Here is a 9683-nt window from a genome sequence, read left to right on the forward strand (position 1 = left end):
TTGTCTGGCGGTTCATTTGACATTATAAAAACAAGAAAAAATGGTGATTTAAATTTCTAAATCAGTGACATCTACCGGATCCTAGCTCAATTTATTTAAGGATTGAGTTTGTTCATTTAACTTTAATGGAACCTTTTGAACTTTATTAACCAACTCTTCATAAAAGATTTTTAGTATTAAGTTTTATTAATATTAAAACGTAAATTAATGTTTATTATTAGGCTGATATTAATTTGTTCAGAAATAATGCAGAGCAATTGGTGGAATAGAACAAAACCATAGAAAATAGAGTACTAACGACAAAACAAATATGTTTAATTTTGTTTTTTGATATTGGTATCAGACTTTATATATTATAATTTTTTAAGATTTGTTGTGGTGAAACATTTTTGACATTGACATTTTGTTTTGACTTGACAAGTCTGCCAAAAAATGGTAACATTTTGTTTATCATTAAAGTAGTCCTTTTTTGGTATAAATGAAATGATATTTTTAATTAAAAAATATGACTTCGGCAGTTAGCTCTCCAAAAAGAGTAGGAAAAATTAATAGTAAACTAAATTTCCTAGATGTTATAGAAAAAAGAACATTAGGTTTAAAGGTATATCAAACTGGATATGATGATACCATTGCTTTAAAATTGTATAGCAGTTTTCATCAATATGAAGTTAATAATACTGTGCATGACCCCCATGTTGGAGGAATTTTCAATCTGGAGTTTAGTTTGGACGGGTAAGTAAAAAAAAACAACATTTACTCTTCTGTTAAAACAAATTTTGATAACAGAAGGCAGTAGTAATGTAAACAAAATTAGAAATTTTATGCATTTTGTGTTTTAGTAAACTGCTTGTAGCAGCATGTCAGGGGCAGCAAGTTCTGTTATTTGATGCAGCTAATCAAAAACTTATTAATACTGTTGAAAGTGCTCATCAGAAATGTGTTAATTGTGTCAGGTAAAATTCTACAGATATTGCTTTCCGTTTCATAATTAATAAACATAATTTACCAGATTCCTAAATGACAGGCATTTTGCAACATGCTCTGATGACACGTCGATTAAAATTTGGGATGTAAGAAGTACTAAGACTTGTATAAAGACATTACATGGGCATTCAAATTGGGTAAATTTACATTACGATAACAATAATTTTTTTCCTTTAAGAAATATGTTTGATTTAGGTGAAGAATATAGAATGGTCCGAAAAGGATGACGTTATGGTGACTTCAGCATTTGACGGTAGCATTTATGCGTGGAATTTGAAAACTCAGACAGAAAACAATATGATGTATGATAAAGTGTTCTTGATGAATGGCTTAATGAGGATGAAATTGACTGACGATGGTACAAAAATGGTGATTGCAACTACAAATGGGTATATGATAATTATACATGATTTGAACTTGATGTCTTTAGCAACAGACTTAAGGTCTTTTAGAGTAAGTGAAATTTACCATTCTAGAAACTATTTGGAAATAGAACTTTTTTTGGATTGATATTTTCCATTTCAGCCCAACTTATATAGACTGATGCAGATAAGCGACCAATGTTTCCCTGTGGGAACAATATATAATTATTTATTCTCTCCAAATAGATCAAGAAATCGCATTGAATTTATTGATGATTTTCCAAATGAAGCAGAAGTTATTAGTTCTCTTCAAATACACCCTCACGGGTGGTGTGCAGTGTCCCGTAACATAAACGGAGATGAAAGCGAAGAGGTACCTATTAAATTTTCTAAATGAGGTTCATATTTATACGGAGACTATCTTTGACCTTTAGAAATACATATGGTTAGGCAAAACTATTTTCATAAAAAATTTACCCTTAACCCTTTCGCTGCGCAATACGTCTGAACGTAGCTACCGCGCCGTGCACAATTGTTTATCGCGTGCGAATATATACGTCTGGAGCAGTTAGACCACTTATAGTTTTACATTATGTTGTGTTAAATTATGATTTACGATAAATTTTACGATTTTATTTTGAATAAAATACAGTATATGTACTAAATAGAAACTGGAAGAAACATGAACAATCTTGGTACTATTACCAGTACCTCTTTCCATAAAAATATTTGTCACAATCGGTATAAGCTCGCCCGCAAAAATTCGCCTTACCAATTGCAATAACCGAGTCACTATGCGCACGGTTGCGAATATATACGGTTTGAGCAGCCTGATCCAATTTAACTATTCATACGAATTTATCCGTCTGGAGCAGTTTGAGCCCTATACATTTTTAGCGAATATATACGTCTGGAGCAGTGAAAGGGTTAACTGATCCTTTTGGTGCTTTAATTTTTTTAAATTTTGTTCACAAGTGGCAAAATACTCAATAAATAAAGAAAATGAAAACTGCTAGCTTTAGACAATAACATACCATAAGATTAGACTGTTTTAACGTTAAATTGCTAACGCATACCCATTGGGAGCTACAGCGCATTCTTCACATTCTTAATTTTCGTAAATTATCAGAATAACATTTCTATTTTCTCTGTTATTAGTGGACCACTATACATGATATCCAAGACCGAGACCCCAAGGACTACGAGGACGCTTTTACCTACATAGAAGAAGAAGAACCTGACGAATCTGAAGAAGCGGAAGAACCGCTCAATCAGAGACCTACCGACCTATGGATGGGTTATATATCTCTAGACGAATACAGGAACCATAGCAGAGACGGTAGTCGCATGTCTCAGAATAACTGGGAGAACTTCCAATTGCCTGCCATGGGGATACTGAACAGCGGCCTTATAGGCCTAAACTCGTCCTACAGCGCTTACTTTCGGCAACATCCCGAGCAACGGAATAAAGTGATCAAGAACCTGCCGAGGATGACTCACTTTAAAGAGGAAAAGACTGTGGGGAAAGGGTTTATTAAGGAACTGTGTTTTTCTTCTGATGGGAGGATGGTAGCTTCGCCTTACGACAGGGGCGTGAGGTTGTTGGCGTTCAACGAAAAGTGCCAGGAGTTGTCCGTATGCGTACCCGACCATCCTCAGGAACTGAGGACTATAGTCGAGTTGAATGATTATCATAAGGATATAGTGGTTTCGTGTAAGTTTAGTCCAACGCATTATCAGCTTGTGAGTGGGTGTTTGGGGAGTGAAATTAAGTGGTATCAGCCAGTGGTGTGATATTGTTAATTGCATATATTATATTAGTGTTTTCAGTATTTTTACTGTAACATGTCTTTTTGACTAATTTATTCTGATGAGGCTGTCGAAAAATTTTTATTTGGCAAGTTATTAAATTATGAATCTCTCAATTAATTGTATTATTTTATCGAGAAAGGGAAAATAAGCTGATCTGAATATTAAAAAAATAAAAAATAAAAATTTTTAAAAGACTGTATTTTCGTCATAGAGGTGAGTTTTATATAAGGTACACGTACCAGTAATCGCCTTTTGATGTGTTTAAGAGGCAATTCCGTGTTTTACGGTAAAATTTTAAAGGCTCGTTAAAATTGAAGGCGAGTTAATGCCAAAATAATATTTTAATAAAACATTTCTCAATTAACTCGATTGATAAAAACTTAAACAATTAGGTATAATACAATAACGGCTAAAAACACTCATAACTGGGAGAATCAATAAGATGAACCTGACAATACTGGTACATTTACTTTATAGAAAATTAAGTAACAAATTTTAATTTACTAAATTTACAGTTCTCATAAATATTTTTAATTTGCTAAGCATCTCTATCTTGCATTCTACAGGGTGATTACACTTTAAATACAGAAATTACAGGAATAGATTAGTTGGCAAAAAATAAATTGAGTGCTCTATAGTCTAGGCAGTATCTTTCAAAAAGTCCATATTTGGGTGAATCGTATATCCACGGAGATTTTTAGCTTTTTGGCTTTCAAATATCACTAGAAATAAAAATTTTTCTATGCACATAAAAAAAACATGGGAAAAACTTTTGGCGGCACAATATGTTAAAAACATTTGAAAAATGTCATATTTTTCATCCTATTTAATTGTGTATCTTTTCAAAAGTTGATTTTAGGTGAAAAAGGAAGACGAAAAAAATGTTTGTAATTAATTTTTTTACAAATCAAATGTATCATGATTTTTATTGTAAAAATCGAAAAAATCGCCAAAATTGGGGTTAAAAAACATTACTTTTTATTGAATTTTTTTGGTGTCTTTAAATTGGGTATAGGACCTTCATACTTGGCTCAAGAGAACTTCATGTTATGTAGAATCATCACACCAAATTTCATCAAAATCGATTAGATAGATTTTGCATAATTATTTTGCAATCCAGATTTTGAAAAAAATTTGCAAATTTCAAAATTTTGTACAGCAAAAACCAAGGCCCTTAGATACTTGAAAATTTAATCACATATAGAAGGGCTCTCAAGCTTTTAAACGCTTTTTGAAAAATTCAAATCCGTCAATTAGGAGCTCTGGCGCTTGTTTAAACATTGGTTGAATTTTTGTCTTATAAACAATTAGGATAACTTTGTGAATATTCAACCAACAGCACCTGCCGTCTTTTGCACATAAAGTTGATATAATTATCTACTTCTGTGCCAAATTTCAGCTGTTAATCTTCATAAATAACAATTATGAATTTTTGAAAAAATTCCGAATTTTCCGGTTTTCCCGCATTTTCTCCGGTTCTAATCAACCAATCGAATCGCTCGACCTCTCATTTTCTTCGAAATTTAATTTCCTACAATTTTCCATTTACGGAATTGAGATTGCTCTAGTAGTTTTGGTTTTATATGCAATAAACTAAAAAAAACGTTTTTTTTGCACTAAAATGTTAATAACAAATTAATTAATGAGTGTTGCGAGTCGAAACACATCAGAGTATATCTGTGGACTGTCTTTTAAACGATGGCATAGGTGGTATGCTGTTAGTATTTTTGTCACATAAAAAACCTATATTGACTGGACTAAAGAAAAAAATATGCTACTGGCAGTTTTTTGTTGAAATAACGTTAAATTCAGGTACTGTTACGTTAACTGAATGAAAAGTGTTTCTTAGTGTTTTTTAATAGTAGCAGTCGTTTATGAGACAATTTACTTATTTACTAACCGTAATGTGCAAATTTAGTCTCTCACATAGTTACATACTCGCATTTGTTTAAAATCCATCTGCAAAAATTGATTCTTTTGTCTGCATTATCAGTTCGTAAGCTTTACGATGATCTCGTTTTAGTATTTTAACTACCTTTGCTTATTTATTCCTGAAGATGCAGTCCTTCTTGGGCTTATGATCACAAGACGAATTATTGTGATAATAAATAGAGGAAAATTGTCCAGGGAAAATTACGTAATCTCTATAAATAGCCTGATTAGAAGATGTCAAAGTAATGTAGTAAATTTTATTCAATTCCGTCAGCGCATTATGAAGATATGGCAGAAAATATATATTTTTTTTTGTAAATTTTATCACCCTGTGTCTCGAATACCACAAGAAAAAAAGTTTGTAGAATAAACTCTACTCATTTTTTGGTAATGAATCTAGTCTTGCAGTTTCTGTATTTAAAGCGAAATCACCCTGTATATTTTCCTACAAGTTTGATTTCACCATGATATTCCATCACTTTTTCACCTTTGCATATAATGATGATATAAACCGGTGCTTTTTATAATCAAAACCATTTGTATCTATACTATTCAAATCCGCCCCGTTCTCCAACAAGAAATTAATCACATCTTCCGATATATTAAGAATTGCTAAAATATAACTGTTTTTATTTTACAAATAAGTGATTATCAAATAGTAACACCTGCTCTTAGTAAAGGAGTCCACTTCTTATTATCCTTACAGTTGACATCCAGTCCTAAATTCAAAGCAAACTTAACATTTTCCAAAGTACCCGAATCCACAGCATAGTGCAATACATTCAAACCGTTTATATCTGTAGCAGTAACATCAGCACCTTTGTCCACGAGAATAGAAGCCATTTGTAGTTTGCCATTGTAAACTGCTACCATAAGAGGAGTTCTCTTGTTGAAAAAAAGGGGTGTATTTGTGCTAGCCCCTAGGTTTATCAACAGTTGCAGTATTTGAATATCTCCCGATTCTATGGCTTGAACTAAGGGTGTCTTGTTCTCTTTATTTTCCGTTTCCAGGAGGTGAGGTCTAAAAACTACTTAGTCGGGGAATGTTAAAATGATAAATTGGTAAAAGGGAACGGAAAAAGACAACAGGTAAAAATCAAATGTTTGTAGCCCGTTGGTTACACTAACATTACAAATTAGGATTTCTATCCTCTAGTGTTGAAATTATTACACCAGTCTAGGAGTTCCGACTTTGTAGCATAGTTTTAGAATTTATTGTAAAAAATAAAAAATGATTTAAATAAAAATAACTATCAACGTTTACCGATTTTGACGTAACGAGAATGACATTGGAACTACTCGAGAGTTTTTGGGAACTACCGAAATCAATTTACCATATGAACTACCTACATCAGTTATAAATTTCTCAAAAAAATCATAGAGGACTCCACTTAACAAAATGCTAAATATTTTTATAAAATTTTCCACTTTTTAAAACTTACTTGTTATTAGCGATTTTCCTAATGAGCGGCATTTTCCCTAATTTTACTGCTCTGGACATGTGCAAAACTAAAGAATAAGGGCTTTCGTCATCTGTTGCAGTCTTAAAATACGTCCATTTTCCATCAGTTTCGACCTGAATGCGGAAAATGTAACATGTACAAGGCGCTAGACCATCAACTTTGAATTGCGTTCTTTGTCCCCTAATGTAAAAGTTAAGAAACAGGTTTTAAATTTGAATAGAAATATGTAAGATGTGTGAAAAGGTGGAAAGTAAGCAAGCACTATGTTAATGTCACACACCCTGTAGATACACAAATATATTGAGTAAAAGTTTTCAGATAAAATATTTACCAGTATACCATTTTCCATTCTTTAAACTCATTACAAATTTGTAATTTATAGTTTTTTGCACCCTCATTTGCATTNTCCTGATTTTGAAAAAAATTTGCAAATTTCAAAATTTTGCACAGCAAAAACCAAGGCCCTTAGATACTTGAAAATTTAATCACATATAGAAGGGCTCTCAAGCTTTCAAACGCTTTTTGAAAAATTCAAATCCGTCAATTAGGAGAGCTCTGGCGCTTGTTTAAACATTGGTTGAATTTTTGTCTTATAAACAATTATAATAATTTTATGAATATTCAACCAACAGTGCCAGCACTTAAAGTTGATATAATTATCTACTTCTGTGTCAAATTTCAGCTGTTAATCATAAATAACAAAGTTATGAATTTTTGAAAAAATTTTGAATTTTCCGGTTTTCCTGTATTTTCTCCGGTTCTAATCAACCAATTGAATCATTCGACCTCTCATTTTCTTCGAAATTTAATTTCCTACAATTTTTCCATTTACAAAATTGAAATTGCACTAGTAGTTTTGGTTTTATAAGCAAAAAAATGTAAAAAAAACGCCTTTTTGCACTAAAATGTTAATAACAAATTAATTAATGAGAGTTGTGAGTCAAAAACACATCAGAATATATCTATGGACTGTCTTTTAAATGATGGCATAGGTGGTATATTGTTAGTATTTTTGTCACATAAAAAAATGGGTGTTTTTTTGTTGAAATAAAGTTAAATTCAGGTACTGTTACGTTAAATGAATGAAAAGTGTTTTTTTAGTGTTTTTTAATAGTAGCAGTGATTTAGGAGATAATCTACTTATTTGCTAAGCGTAATGTGCAAATTTAGTCTCACACATACTCATATTTGTTTAAAATCCATCAGCAAAAATTGATTCTTTTGTCTGCATTATCAGTTCGTAAGCTTTACGATGATCTCATTTTAGTATTTTAACTAACTTTGCTTATTTATTCCTGAAGATGCAGTCCTTGTTGGACTTATGATCACAAAACGAATTGTGATAGTGAATAGAGGAAAATTGTAATCTCCTCAGGGAAAATCACGTCATAAGTTCCTCTATAATTAGCCTGATTATATGTCAGAAGTGTATCGATGCGGAGGGTCTTCATTTTGAACAAGTGTTGTAGGACTTGTTAACTTAATTACTTATACTCGTCCCCTATTTGCTAATGTTATTTTTTAGTTTGATAATAAAATTATTCCTACAAAAAACCGCCAATGGCGTATTCTTTTCTTAGGAAAAGTTGGCAGATGTTTTAATAGCACATCATTAGTTACAACCAGGAGGTTTTCATCAAATAAGCAGTTCCATTTATTAAAAATATTCAATAAAATGTAAAAACAAGCCCAAATATCTCCTAAACAGCTGCTACTATTATAAAACACCAAGAAACATTCATTTAACGAAACAGTACTTGAATGTAACATTATTTTTACAAAAAACTGCCAGTGGCATTTTTTTTTCTTGGGAAAATGGGGCGGCATTATGAAGGTATGTCAAAAAAAATATATATTTTTTTTGTAAATTTCAAGACCCTGTATCTCGAATACCACAAGAAAAAAGTTTATAGAATAAACTCCACTCATTTTTTGGTAATGAATCTAGTCTTGCAGTTTCTGTATTTAAAGCGAAATCACCCTGTATATTTTCCTACAAGTTTGATTTCACCATGATATTCCTTCACTTTTTCACCTTTGCATATAATGATGATATAAACCGGTGCTTTTTATAATCAAAACCATTTGTATCTATACTATTCAAATCCGCCCCGTTCTCCAACAAGAAATTAATCACATCTTCCGATATATTAAGAATCGCTAAAATATAACGGTTTTTATTTTACAAATAAGTGATTACCAAATAGTAACACCTGCTCTTAGTAAAGGAGTCCACTTCTTATTATCCTTACAGTTGACATCCAGTCCTAAATTCAAAGCAAACTTAACATTTTCCAAAGTACCTGAATCCACAGCATAGTGCAATACATTCAAACCGTTTATATCTGTAGCAGTAACATCAGCACCTTTGTCCACGAGAATAGAAGCCATTTGTAGTTTGCCATTGTAAACTGCTACCATAAGAGGAGTTCTCTTGTTGAAAAAAAGGGGTGTATTTGTGCTAGCCCCTAGGTTTATCAACAGTTGCAGTATTTGAATATCTCCCGATTCTATGGCTTGAACTAAGGGTGTCTTGTTCTCTTTATTTTCCGTTTCCAGGAGGTGAGGTCTAAAAACTACTTAGTCGGGGAATGTTAAAATGATAAATTGGTAAAAGGGAACAGAAAAAGACAACAGGTAAAAATCAAATGTTTGTAGCCCGTTGGTTACACTAACATTACAAATTAGGATTTCTATCCTCTAGTGTTGAAATTATTACACCAGTCTAGGAGTTCCGACTTTGTAGCATAGTTTTAGAATTTATTGTAAAAAATAAAAAATGATTTAAATAAAAATAACTATCAACGTTTACCGATTTTGACGTAACGAGAATGACATTGGAACTACTCGAGAGTTTTTGGGAACTACCGAAATCAATTTACCATATGAACTACCTACATCAGTTATAAATTTCTCAAAAAAATCATAGAGGACTCCACTTAACAAAATGCTAAATATTTTTATAAAATTTTCCACTTTTTAAAACTTACTTGTTATTAGCGATTTTCCTAATGAGCGGCATTTTCCCTAATTTTACTGCTCTGGACATGTGCAAAACTAAAGAATAAGGGCTTTCGTCATCTGTTGCAGTCTTAAAATACGTCCATTTTCCATCAGTTTCGACCTGAAT

General features: G+C 31.9%; 2 protein-coding genes across 2 annotated transcripts; one reads left to right on the forward strand and one right to left on the reverse strand.

Annotated features, from left to right (window-relative positions):
* Positions 1–428: 428 nt before the first annotated feature.
* LOC108912406 (DDB1- and CUL4-associated factor 10 homolog) lies at positions 429–3271 on the forward strand. The gene is made up of 6 exons (XM_018717615.1): positions 429–732; positions 840–953; positions 1010–1121; positions 1180–1437; positions 1510–1719; positions 2505–3271. Exons 1-6 carry the CDS (start codon positions 506–508, stop codon positions 3138–3140), a joined length of 1557 nt encoding a protein of 518 aa, XP_018573131.1. The 5' UTR covers positions 429–505; the 3' UTR covers positions 3141–3271.
* Positions 3272–5741: 2470 nt separating this feature from the next.
* LOC108912277 (putative ankyrin repeat protein RF_0381) lies at positions 5742–8944 on the reverse strand. Its single transcript, XM_018717471.1, has 4 exons — positions 8767–8944; positions 8589–8713; positions 6533–6666; positions 5742–6111 (listed from the first exon to the last, which is right to left on the reverse strand). The coding sequence occupies exons 1-4, from the start codon at positions 8942–8944 to the stop codon at positions 5742–5744; spliced, it is 807 nt and encodes a 268-aa protein (XP_018572987.1).
* Positions 8945–9683: the final 739 nt, after the last annotated feature.

The sequence above is a fragment of the Anoplophora glabripennis genome, unplaced genomic scaffold (genome assembly GCF_000390285.2).
Source record: "Anoplophora glabripennis isolate ALB-LARVAE unplaced genomic scaffold, Agla_2.0 scaffold35, whole genome shotgun sequence".
Classification (NCBI taxonomy): domain Eukaryota; kingdom Metazoa; phylum Arthropoda; class Insecta; order Coleoptera; family Cerambycidae; genus Anoplophora; species Anoplophora glabripennis.

Coding starts and splice junctions, on each gene's coding strand:
- LOC108912277 (XM_018717471.1), bottom strand. CDS start 8,944: ATGGCTTCTATTCTCGTGGACAAAGGTGCTGATGTTACTGCTACAGAT. Junction 8,714..8,766: donor GACTCCTTTACTAAGAGCAG/GTGTTACTATTT, acceptor GTTATATTTTAG/CGATTCTTAATATATCGGAA. Junction 6,112..6,532: donor AGGAAAATCGCTAATAACAA/GTAAGTTTTAAA, acceptor AGTAGTTTTTAG/ACCTCACCTCCTGGAAACGG.
- LOC108912406 (XM_018717615.1), top strand. CDS start 506: ATGACTTCGGCAGTTAGCTCTCCAAAAAGAGTAGGAAAAATTAATAGT. Junction 733..839: donor CTGGAGTTTAGTTTGGACGG/GTAAGTAAAAAA, acceptor TTTGTGTTTTAG/TAAACTGCTTGTAGCAGCAT. Junction 1,720..2,504: donor ACGGAGATGAAAGCGAAGAG/GTACCTATTAAA, acceptor CTCTGTTATTAG/TGGACCACTATACATGATAT.